At 44.4% G+C, this 16,443-nt stretch overlaps 1 protein-coding gene across 3 annotated transcripts in view; it reads left to right on the forward strand.

Moving 5' to 3' along the window:
- The window catches only part of KMT2A (lysine methyltransferase 2A), a 92,842-nt gene that overhangs the window by 56,251 nt on the left and 20,148 nt on the right, over positions 1–16,443 (forward strand). For all 3 annotated transcript variants that reach the window (XM_083163020.1, XM_083163021.1, XM_083163022.1), the window contains exons 14-26: positions 48–161; positions 2,067–2,251; positions 2,599–2,772; positions 4,218–4,328; positions 5,361–5,434; positions 6,763–6,953; positions 8,940–9,040; positions 10,436–10,573; positions 10,737–10,895; positions 11,458–11,575; positions 11,782–11,860; positions 13,599–13,765; positions 15,033–15,206. In XM_083163020.1, the coding sequence (XP_083019146.1) occupies positions 48–161; positions 2,067–2,251; positions 2,599–2,772; positions 4,218–4,328; positions 5,361–5,434; positions 6,763–6,953; positions 8,940–9,040; positions 10,436–10,573; positions 10,737–10,895; positions 11,458–11,575; positions 11,782–11,860; positions 13,599–13,765; positions 15,033–15,206 (1,785 nt within the window). The remainder of the gene's footprint in view (positions 1–47; positions 162–2,066; positions 2,252–2,598; positions 2,773–4,217; positions 4,329–5,360; positions 5,435–6,762; positions 6,954–8,939; positions 9,041–10,435; positions 10,574–10,736; positions 10,896–11,457; positions 11,576–11,781; positions 11,861–13,598; positions 13,766–15,032; positions 15,207–16,443) is intronic.

Raw genomic sequence — 16,443 nt, forward strand, 5'->3', positions numbered from 1 at the left:
TCCTCTTCCAATACCTCCTTCATAAATTCATATTTATTTATTTAAAGGGAACTTCTGTCCTTTGTGTAACAAGTGCTATGACGATGATGACTATGAGAGTAAGATGATGCAGTGTGGAAAGTGTGATCGCTGGGTACATTCCAAATGTGAAAACCTGACCGGTGAGTTCTTTACAGAAACGTAACTACCCTTCAAATTGTCTAGTACCCATAGACATTTGCTGTTGCTCATTCTATCTAGAACCCAGATAATATTGTGTTATGTAAATATCAAAACATACATGTGCAATAGGAAACCGTTCTTATTCAAGCAGTGTGTCCCCATCCAACATCTATTAACACAGTACTAAAAATAAAATGTAAGAGGTTCCTTCAGCTAAAAAAAAGGTAAAATGATGATGATGTCAATAAGGGTAACAAAGCGAAACTGGTAGGGAAATATTAAAATAGAAAAAAACAAGAAAGCGGAGTGCTACAAACTACAGGCAAATTCTTTATTTATATTTAAGACATACTTGTTGCTTAGCAGCAAACTGAGTGGATGTATTTCCATCTTCAACAATGTAAAGGAATTGGGTGTAACAACATCACAATCATTGATTGTCACATATCCCTGAACCCAAGCGCACCTTTACGCTGTTCATCTATGTCATGTTATGTTGTTTATATGTGCTGTGCATTAGGGACTTCGAGCCCCAATTTTTTAATTGCTCTGAAATAAGTTACATTTTAAGAAAAACACCAGTGTCCCCCCCCCCCCCAAAAAAAAAAAAAGATAGATTACTTTTTCTCTGTCCTCTGTAATGTAAAGGAAAAGGCCACTGACCATGTAGCGTATATAAAAAGCTCATAGAAAATTGGTTTACAGTAAAGTTCTGATGTGCTCGTACCCAACGGTTAATGTTTCAAGTTTATCTGTGCGCCAGTCGCCTCCGGGTAGCCTAGTGCGCCAGTCGCCTCCGGGTAGCCCGAGTGCGCCAGTGGCCCCCCGGGTAGCCCGAGTGCGCCAGTGGCCCCCCGGGTAGCCCGAGTGCGCCAGTGGCCCCCCGGGTAGCCCGAGTGCGCCAGTGGCCCCCCGGGTAGCCCGAGTGCATCATCTCTGAAGTCGTTCTCATACCTTAAATATTTCCAATATAGGAACACAGAAGACCGTTATCAGGGGGTCATAGGTTGACATTGTTTACACCAGTGGTTCTCAAGCTCAGTCCTCAAGGACCACCAACAGTGCACTTTTTCCAGGTCTCCACACATGATCAAAGGTGAAATAATTAGCTCCACCTGTGAGTGCACCTGTGCACCTGCCAGGTGATCTGGAAAACGTGCACTGTTGGGAGTCTTTGAGGACCAAGGTTGAGAACCACTGATTTAGAATGTCAACACCAAAAGGTCAACATGGCTATAATCAACACATGAAAAGGCCAACATGAGTTTTACATTTTTTTTTTTTTTTTTTTTACTTTTTATTTGGACTTTTTCATATTTTAACATCCACATGGGCTCAGATGTGGACAGTAAGTTCCTGGCCCCAAGCATAGGGAACGAATCGCTAAATTGTTCTTAGGTGTCAATATTGACATAAAATAACATGAACCGCTTTTTGCTTGTGTCCACCTTCCCTCACTGTCGACCTTGTGCATGTCTGCCTTTCCTCACGGTCGACCTTGTGCATGTCTGCCTTTTCTCATTGTCGGCCTTTGAGTGTTGACCTGTTGACAGTCTATCTAGACACTGTCAACCCTTTAATCCAAAACCCGGAAGACCATATAGCGCAGTATTTATGACCGCTTAATGTGGAAATCCAGGAGCAGGAGGTAAGAGGAGAGTCTTAAGGTAATCAGGAACCAGAAACAGCACGATACGCATTTCACCACTTGGACTTCCTCAGGGGGAAAAGGATAAATATAAAATAGGACAATAATTCCTGATGTAGGTGATCTATAGAATTGTTTAAAATTTTTCTCTGACACAATCTATGTATTTATTTTGTTATCTTTACATTAATGTGTGTGCTGAAGGAACACTCAGCTGTGCACGATTTAAGGAGTATATGTTTTTTTACCCCCTCAGATGAAATGTATGAGATACTTTCAAACTTGCCGGAGAGTGTGGCCTACACCTGCATAAATTGCACTGAGCACCATCCTGCAGAGTGGAGGCTGGCGCTGACCAATGAGCTTCAGGCCTCACTCAAATATGTTGTAACTGCTCTGCTGAATTCTCGGACATCTAGTCATCTCCTGCGCTACCGACAGGTGAGAACTGGCATCCATCTGAGCATGAAATGTCATACTTTTACAGTTCAGGTTCCTGGACCATCCAGCAGCAATGCTATCAACTTAAAGATGAAATCATGGATACATTCAGGGATATCTTTTGGTGTTCTTTATTAAGTTAAATTCCTTTTTGTTTAGAATTCTAAAAACGTCAAAACATTTTGTTTAGAAATCATATTGTTTTGTAATAATCACCGGCAAACACATATATTGTATCCACTTATACTTCTAGTTTAGTTCCATTATTTTGCTTACGGTCCATGTTGATAGATGCAGCGAAGAAAGAGTGGTAATAACTGATATTAAAAAACAAAGTTATCTGTTAGGCTGCAAAACCGCCGGACTTAAATCCAGAGCCGGAAGAAAACATGCCTTCCCGGAGCTCCCCGGAGGGCCCTGACCCGCCTGTGCTGACCCAAGTTGGCAAGCAAGATGAGCAGCCGCCTCTTGACCTGGAGGGTGTGAAGAAGAAGATGGACCATGGCAGGTACACATCTGTGGTAAGTTGTTAGATAACTACTCTTCTTGACTGTGATACATAGATGTTTTCACCCATTTATGATAACAAGTTGATGTGTTTGAGGAGGAGGAAACTGTACAAGACTTACACTGGGAGGAAACTAGCATATGTGCAAGGCTTACACTGGGAGGAAACTGCAGCGTATGTGCAAGGCTTACACTGGGAGGAAACTAGCGTATGTGCAAGGCTTACACTGGGAGGAAACTGTAGCATATGTGCAAGGCTTACACTGGGAGGAAACTAGCGTATGTGCAAGGCTTACACTGGGAGGAAACTGTAGCGTATGTGCAAGGCTTACACTGGGAGGAAACTAGCGTATGTGCAAGGCTTACACTGGGAGGAAACTGCAGCGTATGTGCAAGGCTTACACTGGGAGGAAACTAGCGTATGTGCAAGGCTTACACTGGGAGGAAACTGTAGCATATGTGCAAGGCTTACACTGGGAGGAAACTAGCGTATGTGCAAGGCTTACACTGGGAGGAAACTGTAGCGTATGTGCAAGGCTTACACTGGGAGGAAACTAGCGTATGTGCAAGGCTTACACTGGGAGGAAACTGCAGCGTATGTGCAAGGCTTACACTGGGAGGAAACTAGCGTATGTGCAAGGCTTACACTGGGAGGAAACTGTAGCATATGTGCAAGGCTTACACTGGGAGGAAACTAGCGTATGTGCAAGGCTTACACTGGGAGGAAACTGTAGCATATGTGCAAGGCTTACACTGGGAGGAAACTGTAGCGTATGTGCAAGGCTTACACTGGGAGGAAACTAGCGTATGTGCGAGGCTTACACTGGGAGGAAACTGTAGCGTATGTGCGAGGCTTACACTGGGAGGAAACTAGCGTATGTGCGAGGCTTACACTGGGAGGAAAGTGTAGCGTATGTGCGAGACTTACACTGGAAAGAAATGTGCTAGGACCGTGAGTATGCGAAGTGTATGTGAGGATGGTATGTGTCTGAGTGTTCACACGCAAATGCACAGGCTAGGAGAACTACATCTCCCAGCAGCCCACTCCCAGCAACAATTTTTTTCCTATTATTATTATACACCGTGAGTATCTGTAATGCACATACCCGCAGTAATCCAAAATTGAGGTATGCAAGGATTTTTAAGACGATGAAGCTTGCTCCCATTTGATTTACCCCCTATGTGGTGTTGGTGGAAAAAACAGGGCCAGCAGAATTTAAGTGAATGATATTGGGGTGTGCGACCAACAGTGCATGCAGATGGGGGTTACCCACTGGTCACCCCAAACATCATACTACACAGATGAGCAACCTTGAGGAACCAGATGTCATTTTTGTGTATGTTTTAGTTTTAGGTTCAAACATCTTTCAGTCTATACATTTAAATAGATAACAAGTTGGGTTTTGGTACCAGAACCATATTGATTGGGTCATTTCTGTTTCCACATTCTTATTTTTAGTTGGAAATGAGTGATGACATTGTGAGGATTATCCAGGCCGCTATGAATGCAGACGGTGGGCATCCGGAGTTGAAGAAAGCAAACAGCATGGTGAAGTCCTTTTTCACAAGGGTGAGTGTGCTCACTGCCTCTTAATGACTTTCTATAATAGGAGACGTCACAAGTGATAAAATAACTACACAAACAATCCAGTAGGTAAGAAGAATAGCTGTGAGCATAAATGTAATGTAATAAAACATTTGTTCAGTTATTTTGGTTTAGAACATTTGTTCAGAGTTCTGTTGTGGCGCAAGTTATTGGGATTTGTTAAATTGCGGGGGTTATTCCAGGCCAGACAAATAAGAGAAAGTTATTCCCCAGCATACTGAAAAGTATCTGCAATGAGATTTGAGAACTACATGATAATAGAAGTACAGAGATATCAGTTGCATATATTTGAAAAGATCCGATTGAGCCACCAGGCTGTGACTAGGTATCTCTGCTGCTGTGGCCTTACGTAGTAATAGCACCTGTATAATTGGGCTGCTGTTGTCAAATTAAAAATTGCCATAAAGCGAAACACTTGACTTTAATCAATTGTTAACGCAGACATACTTTCACACCGAAGGCTTTGTTCAGATCAGAGAAGTATAGAATTTGTTGCCAGTTCCGTGGCATTCCCAAATTGTGGGTTGCTTGGACACTTTATACGCTACAATGGTTACGGTATAAATAGTAGACAATGCGCAGGTCAGGTCAACCACTAATGGTCCGTGACAGTGACCAGGTCAACACCTTGAAATGGTCGACATACCCAAGGTTGACAGACAGATTTTTTTCATGTTTTTTGGGTGTCTGTCTGCATGGACACCCTAAATGTGTACCGTGTCACTTTGCATGACTAGCTGCACTCGCCACTTGGATAGTAAAGTATAAAAAAAAAACTCTGGGGGAAAAAAAAATCAAGTCAACCATGTCTGTCAACCTTTTGTCATTGTCGACCTTGGTGTCGACCTAGACATTGCCTACTCAGTGCCCGCAGACCCTGTACAATACAATGGCTGCATGGAGTGTTATCTCCTGCACTACATACATTTCTGTAACTGTGACTTCTAATATTTTTCTAAAACTAATCTGTTGTTCCTATTTTTTCATTGTGTCCAGCAAATGGAGCGTGTTTTCCCATGGTTCAGTGTAAAGAAGTCCAGATTTTGGGAACCAAATAAGGTTGCCAGCAAGTAAGTGTATTGGATTCTTGGTAACTGTTGCACCATGGCCCTGATTCAGGTTCACTTGCTAAAGCAAATTCTTTAATGGACTAAACCACGTGCACTTTCAGGGGGGGAAGATGTAACATGTGCAGAGAGTTAGATTTGGGTGGGGTTTGTACTTCAAACTGATATCTATATTGCAGTGTAAGAATAAAGCAGCCAGTATTCACCCAAATCTAACTCTCTGCACATGTTACATCGGCCCCACCTGCAGTGTTTATGGTTTTGTCCATTAGAGAGAGAATTTGCTTTTGCGAGTGAACCAGAATCAGGCACCATGTCTACATCCTCACATTGTCCAACATCTTAAATATCAATATCCTGAAGGAATTGTTTCAAACCAATATCAAATACCAGAAGGAATGTAAAGTGCTCTATTTTACCATAATGTGTATATTCTAACCCAGGGGTCATCAAACTATTTTGCTCTGGGACCCCATCAGACAATAAAATTAATTACAGGACCCCAGAAAGTTACTGCAGAAAGTCATAACGTGTAGTCAGCAGACAGCACATACATGGCAGCATTGTGGAAACACAAACTGATGGGAGGAGTCTAATATACCATAACCCATCACATGTGTAGTCGGCAGACAGCACATACATGGCAGCATTGTGGAGGCACAAACTGATGGGAGGAGTCTAATATACCATAACCCATCACATCACATGTGTAGTTCGGCAGACAGCACATACATGGCAGCATTGTGGAGGCACAAACTGATGGTAGGAGTCTAATATACCATAACCCATCACATCACATGTGTAGTCGGCAGACAGCACATACATGGCAGCATTGTGGAGGCACAAACTGATGGGAGGAGTCTAATATACCATAACCCATCACATGTGTAGTCGGCAGACAGCACATACATGGCAGCATTGTGGAGGCACAAACTGATGGGAGGAGTCTAATATACCATAACCCATCACATCACACGTGTAGACAGCAGACAGCACACACATGGCAGCATTGTGGAGGCACAAACTGATGGGAGGAGGCTACAATAACAGACAATTTAACAGATTTCTCAGACTCCTTGAATCACTGACTGAGATTAGAAAAGTCATCAGCCTGATGGTCAGCAATATGGATTCGGGACCCACTTTGGGGTCAGCACCCACAGTTTGAGAACTGCTGTTCTAAACCTTCCCCAACAGGACTTACAATTACTAAGGTTTCTGTGGGTCCCATAAACAAAATAATAAGTTGTTTTGCAGGTTCTCAGTTTATAATACACTTTGCAGACACATATTATGTGACCTTATCCTAATTCTGATTTGTTGTTTTGCAGTAGCAGCATGTTACCAAATGCAGTTCTGCCGCCATCCCTGGACCATAACTATGCTCAGTGGCAGGAGAGGGAGAGCGGACTGGCCGTGCAGCCTCCTCTAATGAAGAAAATTATTCCTGCTCCAAAACCCAAAGCTCCAGGAGACCCAGAGTCACCACAGCCCATACAGTCACCAACTCCACCAGCAACAGGTAGGGATCACTTAGCCAGACACAGAATGGTGTAGAACCATGATGACCTGGATATAACTCACTGGCTGCATAAAAACGGCAAACTAGACACAAAGCCATTTAACTATATAGTAAGTGATAGTGTTCGCAGTTTAGGCAGCCGCTACACAGATGCCTAAACTGGGAACATTTTCACTATATAGTTGAATGGCATTTCAGGACTAGATCAGAGAGTGATTCATATCCTGGTCATCATTGTCTTAGAATATTGCATTTAGATCACTGACCACGAAATCAGGGGATTTTATAATTGAATATTAATTATAATTATTTATGATCAATGTTCTTGGTGGGAAGATAAATTGTCTACTTACACTGATTTTATGTCCTTCTGTCATTTGAATTTTAATTAATGGTGATCATCAATATTGTTTTTTTTTTTGTCAAATGTTTTTTATTGAGACAGGTAGATATAGGTGCCAGGTTCACAAATAAGTCATTCAAATCCTAAAATAACAGTCAAATTGTTAAGAGTAATAGGTTATCTAGCCATTGACATGTTATCCTTGTGATGACAACCGAACAACAGATTGAGGGGCAGATTTATTAAGCTTGGAGAAGAGATAAACTGGAGATAAAATGGAGAAAAGTTAAAAGGAGATAAAACACCAGCCAATCAACTCCCAACTGTCTTTTTCAAACACAGCTGATTGGCTGGTGCTTTATCTCCTTTTACCTTTTCTCCACTTTATCGCCAGTTTATCTCTTCTCCAAGCTTAACAAATCTGCCCCTTAATTACTCATACCAGTACTGAAAAGAAACTTACATAATGTCAACATTTGTCATTCACGTTTATGGTCATTGGTGCCTTGCCCCTCCGCCCACCACAGCCCCCAACTGTGAAAAGTTATCGTAGAATCATTTGCAGCTATTTGCGTCATGTACCATGTTGCATTTTTCAGGCTGTCATATATTTGTGATTTCAAAGGAGATGACAGAGTGGCTATATAGGTTTCCCACATTAGGAAAAAAAAAAACATTTCTATTGTGATTTATTTTGTCCAAAATCACCTCAACCCATTGCATTCTAAATAGATACTGTAATTTAGCTTTGAAAAGCGAGAGTGGGGGAGAAGAGGCTGTAACCAAGTCTGCAAGATAGCTTAACAGGCTGCCGCGCCAATGGCCTACAGGGGTGGGGTCATCAATTTAACATTAAACTCATTTATTATCCTGTTATCTGAAGCCTTATATCTGATTATAAACCTTAATTTTTTTGTTTTCCGCCATTAACAAAGAATACATGATGGGAAATAAAGTAAAATAACTGGAAGATATATCCATAGCGATTCAGCATTGAGTATTCTAAACCAGAAATCCTCTCTCATACTCCAGAGAGCCTGCTCTGCAGTTCTGAGCATCTGATGAGCACTAAAGAGAAGGTCACGGGGTAGGGCTTTGGCCTATTTGTCATCCTTTTCTTGACGTCCTGTCCTCTTACTTATTATAATATCATGTAGATTAGGAATGGGGAACCTTTGTCCCTCCAGCTGTTGTTGAACTACACATCCCAGCATGCCCTGCAACAGTTTTAGCATGGCCAAGTTGCAAAACTGTAGCAGGGGATGCTGGGATGTGTAGTCCAACAGCTGGAGGGCCCGAGGTTCCCCATCCCTGATACAGATATATGGTTCTCTCTAGGTAACACATCTGAAGAAGCCAAGCGTGTGTGTGCCATTCCTGTGCTGCTCACTTTTCTGCTATAAATATTTGAGCAGCCGGATCGTGTAGCAGGTGTATTGGTTTTCTAGCGATTTCTTTTATTTGCATGCTATCTAATTTGGTGCAGTAAGGGTACAGGTACAGTCACTTCTGTGCAATTAGTTTGCCATTAAAGTTTTTTTACATTACTTACAATTTTTTCCCCCTCAAGTTGATTCTGCGTGTGGTATTGCTAAATGCTCACAGTATTGATGCCGCTGTGGTTTGTTTTCATATAACCATAGATATCAGCAGGGTAGAGAGCCCGGATCTGCCACCTCCACCTGGTGTCGTGGATAATCGCCAGTGTGCCCTGTGTCTGAAGTATGGCGACGACTGTGCCAATGTAAGTAGTTGCTGCTACTGATGAAACACACAGCAGTTCCCCAGTTTTATTCCTTTGACGCTTTTACCAGGGGCATAAAGTAATCATCAGCAGTATAGCTATACATTAAAGTGGCCTTTCTAAATGCTCCAGCTGGGGAGGCTAAAGCCTTACTATCCGATGTAAACTGTGATTGGACCACACACTTTGCAGTATTACTGCCATTTAGGGTTATAGTAGATCTATTTGCTGTTCATATTGCAGTATGCGTGGGCATTGTTATACGGTGAGAAGAGAGTTAGGCCTGTGGGGTCTTAGTAATGAAAAAGTTAACTTGATCTCCGCGACCTCTGATGTAAATCATAATTTTATTCACATGTCGTAGTACCAATCCCCTTTCACAAAGCTCACATCCACTCTTCCTCTCCCGACATTCCCAGCCTCCTTCCTGCCACCTGACCGCTGTTATTATCACCATCACCCACTTCCACCACCAGGATTTCACTTGTGCTGACCCCATCCTCTGGAACACCCTCCCATGCCCAGTTAGATGCACATCCTGTCTGACAGACTGGATCTTTTTTCTTTATACAAGGCTAGCACCCCAACCCTGTCTTACCTCTCCACCCCTCCATTCTCCAAGCTCTGTCTCCTCTCCCTCTCTGTGTCCATCTATATCCCCTGTCCAGAGTATAAGGTCTCCATAACCAGGCTCCTTCACGTTACATCACTTTTTAGTTTGTGACCGTACCTGTAACTTTCCAAGTTGTTGAATAGCATTGCTATTGTTTTGCACCTGTCGTATTACTCTATTAGAAGATGTTTGAATTTGGGAGGGCGTTCTGGTGTGCTCTCTAAGCAGCGTTAGTTCGCTCCTTAGTGAGCCTTGTAACGCTGTCTGTCCAGAACAGTGAATGTACCCGCCACACTGCGAATGGATGTTTTGCATAAACCTCCATTCTCAGGCTAGCGTGCGGGCCGGAAATCATTCGCTGTTCGCCGACCATTGAATGATTTCTTCAGTGCTCGCAAGTCTCTGCTGACTTAGAGTTGCAGCATCCTGCTCTGAGAACTGGGCGAGTGGCTGACATCCTGTGACATCAGACACCCACCTCTGGAAGTCAGGTGCCTGCTTGCGTTCACATGGGGACGCCCAGCGGTTTCCTGGCTGCACCCAGCCTTTGCAAGAGCCAAGGTGACTACAAGCAGTGCTTAAAACATTGATCCCTGGTGCAGACACAAAAGAGATTTTTCGGGTACAATTGCGCAAGAGATAATTTGCCTAAGCCGCTAGGAACAACCCTGGTGCAGACACAACAGGGACCTAGTAGACCAGAATGGTCTCGCGATTTTACCTTTATAAGTTCTCAGTATGGTGGTATATAGCAATAAAAATCCTTCTTTTTGATATTGCAGGATGCTGGACGCCTGCTGTACATTGGACAGGATGAGTGGACACACATTAACTGTGCTTTATGGTCAGCGGAGGTGTTTGAGGATGACGACGGCTCCTTGAAGAATGTACACATGGCGGTGATCAGGGGGAAGCAGTTGGTACGTTTCCTGTACTGATATAATAACACTTGGATTATGGCACTGAGGATGACAAACCACTTTTCGAGGATTTATTTTATTACCCGCTTTTCAGTATCTTGCCATTTCCCTATCTCTCTCCCATTTCTAGCTGCCATTTAATGGCCAGTATTTCTTTCCACAGAGGTGTGAGCATTGCCTGAAGCAGGGTGCCACTGTTGGCTGCTGTCTGACTTCCTGCACAAGCAATTACCACTTCATGTGCTCAAGGATGAAGAACTGTGTATTCCTAGAGGATAAGAAGGTTTACTGCCAGAAACACAGAGACCTGATCAAGGGGGAGGTGAGAGATTGTCACACATCCTTGGGTGTTCAATGGTGCTCCCCTTGCAGGCAGCATTATGGCTGCAGAGGCTGATATTTATGTTGTTTATGTTACGGTTTTCATGTCTGAGCAGAACACTTTATAGAGCCGTATTTTAGGGTTTAGTATATCTCACAGACAGATGTGTAGTCAGACAGTCAATAGGTCGACACCAAAACTTAGACATTGACAAAAGTTAGACTTGCATTAGTTAGACTTTGACAAAAGTTAGACATGCCAACAAACTCAATATCCTGACAACCGACTATTTAGTTAATCCGTCACAGTCCTAGTTGCACCACAGTCACTTGGAGCCTGGAGCACCATAAAGTAATGTTAAGCACTACTTCAGCAAAAGTGTTTGAGGACATAACTGTTTTCTGTTATTCTGGAATACTTCAGCATAACTAAGGGCATAGTTTCCTGAAGCAGAGCCATGGAACGCTGTATTAAGTGTGCAGTTTATTAGTGTTGTATAATGTTTGCGCTGGTTTATCCAGTGTTCCTGCAGAGTTACAGCAATCCTTTTGCTTCTTTGTAGGTTGTAGCTGATAACGGCTTTGAGGTTCTCCGAAGAGTTTTTGTGGACTTCGAAGGAATCAATCTGCGCAGGAAGTTTTTGAACGGCTTTGAGCCAGAAAACATTCACATGATGATAGGTAAGTGTGTGGCAATTTCCGGCAGCAAGAATTGCAGCCAACGAGGCACCCCCCTCACAGTATCATTATTTGTGTTTTGTAAATCCTCTTTTATCTCTCCGTTGTCTTGTTATCTTGCTCTACATGCACAACCCTGGCCTGCAATCTGTGGCTTCACGTCACCCTTTCCTGCTCTTACAGCACTGCCCCCTCTTCTGTTTCCATAGGTTCCATGACCGTAGATTGCCTTGGGATTCTGAGTGACCTATCGGACTGCGAGGAGAAGCTTTTCCCCATAGGCTATCAGTATGTGTGTTTTGTTGTTCTCTTCCTTCCTTTTGTACCTGTTCATCCATTCATTTATTTAATCTGAAAATGACTGCAAGCGATCTTCACGCTGTTACATTGAATGTGTGTTTTATCCAAGTGGGCGTGATGCATCACATGCTCACAGGAGAAATATTGTATTCCTCATTTGAATATAGTTACCACATTTCTACCCAGACACTGTCTGTTTCCAGGCTGAAGTGGGTAGGGGGGTGCAGAGAATGGACGTGGGCGCTCACGACTGTTCTCTCTCTATGGAGTCGAAGACTTTCACAAGGAAAATAAAAGTCCCTTTTAGTCTGGATCCCACACTGTCGGACATTTAACAGTTGTGATTTCCATGTCATACTGACTGTCGGAATCCCGACTGTCGAGAGGTCATCTGGCACCCGACAGTTGGGTCCAGCTGCTATTAACTTTGAGCTGCAGTTAGATGCATGTATTGTGCATATACAAACTTTAACAGTGAATAGAAAGGTAAAGAGAAACATGCATGTGCACAGAGCCCGACTTCTCTGGACTGTTCTGGCTGCAACCCGCAGAGGCCAGGTATTACTGGTGTAATGAATGCAGATTGGCTTCTGCCAATGGCAGTCCCAGGGCGACAAGACTCCTCCCTCTAGGGACTGACAGTATAGTGTTCCCGCTAGGCTGTTTTAGCGGGGCGCTGCGCCCTGCCCGATTTTTAAAGGGCAAAATGCGCCCTGCCCCTCTGGCAGTGCCCTGTTAAAACAGCCTCACGGGGAAGCCCAGCGTCGCCGCAGACGGCGATGCCCGGTGCTTCCCTGGCAGCACAGTGGCTTCGGAGGGGCCGGGCCTGCCCTCTTTGAGGACGGTGGTGGTCAGGCCCGCCTTCTTTGATGACAGCGGCAGCCTGGGCACGCCTCTTTCATGACGGCGGCTGCCTGGGCACGCCCCTTTCATGACGGCGGTGGCCCGGGCACGCCCCTTTCATGACGGCGGCGGCCCGGGCACGCCCCCAGCTGTGACGTCGGCGTTCCCAGTCCGCCCCCCGGTGCCCTGCCCGCTGTCACTCCTAGAGTGAACACTACAGTATAGTATGTCACTATCAGACATCGCCTGCCAGCTGTTACTGCACTTACTAGGAGATGGGTGTGGTAGATTTTACATGGGGCTGCAGCCTCTAGGTAAAATTCTGCCACTGTAGATTTCAGTTTACATGTTTCAGTATAACAATTAGACATGAAGAACAATATCTATACTAGAGTACATATATCATACAAAGCACAAGTTCACTTTTATAGTGTCCATTCTAGTACCCTGCATCTTCCAAAACCCATGCAGTTCCTCTTCCCTGCTTAGGGTGTCGCTCGTTGCCGTGGTGCTTCTAGCACAGTGTGGTCTGTATTTCAGCTTTGATATGCAGGCCAGACCGGTTTCAGAAGCACCACAGTAGAGAGCAACACCCCAGGCAGAAAAGAGGAGTTAAAAGAATTAAAAATTGGGAGTGAAATTATGCCAACAGTCTTATCCTGCTCAAAAGAAGTGTGTGGGAGAGCTAGAACAAGCACAGTCATCTCATTGGAATTGTTATTTTTTTCGCTGTGTTTTAAATTGAAGATTTAATTCTCACCGAAGTCTAGTAGAAATCGTTGGTTCTGATACGGACAGGAGCAGGTCACTCTGTTCCTCCCTGTATGCACAGCCAGATACTTGTTTCCTCGGAATACTCAGTGTGTTATTGTGTGCCCTGTAGGTGTTCGCGTGTGTACTGGAGTACGACCGATGCCCGGAAACGTTGTGTATATACATGCAAGATACTGGAGTGTAGGCCGCCTCCTGCTGAGCTCGATATCAACAGCACTGTGCATCACGAAGAGAACCGCACCATCGCACACACTTCCCCACTCCGTGAAATACATGGTGAGGTCCAGATGGGAGCACACTGTAGTATGCCAGATATAAAATGTTAGAACCAAACCATTTGTATAGGGGAATGTGTAATACTTCGGCTAGCAGATGCAATGTCATTGGATTGCACAAGACAGCCTAGAACAGGGGTGGCCAAACCGGTCCTCGAGATCTACCAACAGTCCATGTTTTCCAAATCCCCTAGCTGTCACATTTAAAAAAATGCTGCATTCATTCTTACGATAGATTCACAGGTTGCCTGATATACATGAACTGTTGGTAGATCTGGAGGACAGGTTTGGCCACCCCTTGGTCTAGAATAATAGAGAAACCTCAAATGGACAGTGTCACTTCTGCATAGACTTTGTGAAGTGGTTTGATATTTGCTATTGGTGGACACCTATATGCATATATGTTATGCAATCTACATACAAGGTAAGCCCTGTATAATTGTGTAAATCCCAGATGTGCTTTGATCCTAAAGAGGTTCTAGAAAAGTGTAACACCGCTTGGAACAAACGTAGTCGTCATAATGAGTCATTACAGCAGTGCTTTATGGATGACTATTCTCTGTAGTCAGGTGGTGTGTGAAACGGCTTTAGGGCTATTATGTAAAGTTAGAACTGGCAGTGTAAAGAAGATGTACCAAGCCTTGGGGAAAGGAGAGTAGCTGCCTAAATCTACCAATCCGCTTTCAACAATCAGTACAGAAACCATGCTAGATAAATGACAGAAGATGATTGGTCACTTTTGGCAACTGCTACACTTTCTTTCCATGGGTTGATACATCTTTCCCTGTGTTTCCTGCCCGATGATAGGCCCTAATCTCCCACTAATATTTATTTATTAACCGTTTCTTATATAGTGTATACATATTCCGCAGCGCTTTACAGAGTATAGTTGAACATTCACATCAGTCCCTGTCCCAGTGGAGCTTACAATCTATGTTCCCTACCACATGCACATGCACACACAGACATTCTAGGGTTAATTTGTTGGGAGCCAATTAGCCTACCAGTATATTTTTGCATTGTGGGAGGAAACCAGAGTACCCAGAGGAAAGCCACGCAAGTACGGGGAGAATATACAAACTCCGCACAGTTAGAGCCACTATCTGATAAAGGGCCATTTTGGAGTGGCTACATCCTATTACCACATGGGTGACTGGTCATCACTGACTCCCTTCTCAGTGTAACATGCAGCCTTCTGCAGCAGCTGACCGCAAACGCTCTTGCAGTAAATCCATTCACAAATAACTGTTTGCTTTGCTTCTCTGCAGAAATCAGCCCACAACAAGTTAAATGTGTAGATTCTGTTGGTCTCCCTTCCCCGGAACCGCTTTCTTCTTCCTCAGCTTCCAGCTCCTGGGTGTCTTCCCGACGTGGTGGGAGTAGGGTCCGAACACCCAGATACTCTCCTAATCAGCGTTCTCCTCGACCTCTTCCATCAGCAGGTAAGATTATATGGATTTTTTTTGGTAATTCAATTTCTGTATGGGAAAAGTAAATGAGATCGGTCCTTAGAGCCCCCCCATACACTGCTGTTCTCTGATTGGCTGAGCTCTTAGCCAGCCAATCAGAGAACGGCCAGTCATTTGACAGGTATTTTAAAATCTAATACCCGCCACTGCGCGTCCCGTCCCACAGCGCTGCTGTGCTGATATCTATGATCATCACCGCCCGGCCAGGTCAGCACTCCCCGGCGCCGCCAGCTTAGCACTCAGGGACCCGCTGCCCGCCCCACTGCTCCCCCTGATGAGAGCACCGCCGCCCCCTGACCCTCACCGCCTGCCTCCTGCGCCCCGACATGTGATAAATCGCAAGCGATTTATCACATGTCAAATTTGGCTCATCAAGTGCCAAATTGTGTGTGAGCCTCCCGGGGAGCTCCCGGGCGGCTCACAGGAGAATTGGGTCCGACTTGTCCTAAGGACAAGTCGGCCTAATGTATGGGGGCCTTTAGAGTTCCTGTTAAGCCATAGCTGCTATTAGAGACATAACAGCCCCTAAATAAAGACAGTGTGAGCAGCCTATAATTCTCCCAGCAATGACTGGAGTTCTCGGTCTCATGCTCGCACACGTACACTAGCATTTAAGTGCCAGTTCGTGTTTAGCCTTTCTGCTAGTCTATATGTAGTTAAATAGAAGGAAATGTTGTAAACTTTCTAAAGAACAGAGAAGTTGCCCATAGCAACCATACCTATTCTTGGTACTTTCTCATCTTTGCGGCCACCGCTTACTCCAGTTACGTTAACCGCTACATCAGGCATGTCCAAACTATGGCCCTCCAGCTGTTGTGAAACTACAAGTCCCATCATGCCTTGCCACAGTTTTGCTATTAGGGAAGGCTAAAACAGTGGCAAGGCATGCTGGGATGTGTAGTTTCACAACAGCTGGGGGGCCACAGTTTGGACATGCCTGAGCTACATGAATCGCGATTGTCCCGGGCTTGCTTTGTTCGCTGCAACTTTACTAAAGGAAATAAATGGTAGCGTGGACACAGGAGGGTGGCTTGGTCCCCGAAAATAACCCTCGTGGCTCACCGTATGGTAGGTTAGTTCTGTAGCATAAGCAGTGGCTGCAAAGTTAAGGGGAGCACCCTATTTCTTACATTTATCAAGTACATGCCATAAAATGTTTGCAGATGATTCACGGCTTCTCCACACTTTATAAGGCTTGATACATCTTTGC

Source organism: Crinia signifera, chromosome 19 (genome assembly GCF_055691185.1).
Source record: "Crinia signifera chromosome 19, ASM5569118v1, whole genome shotgun sequence".
In the NCBI taxonomy this organism is placed as follows: domain Eukaryota; kingdom Metazoa; phylum Chordata; class Amphibia; order Anura; family Myobatrachidae; genus Crinia; species Crinia signifera.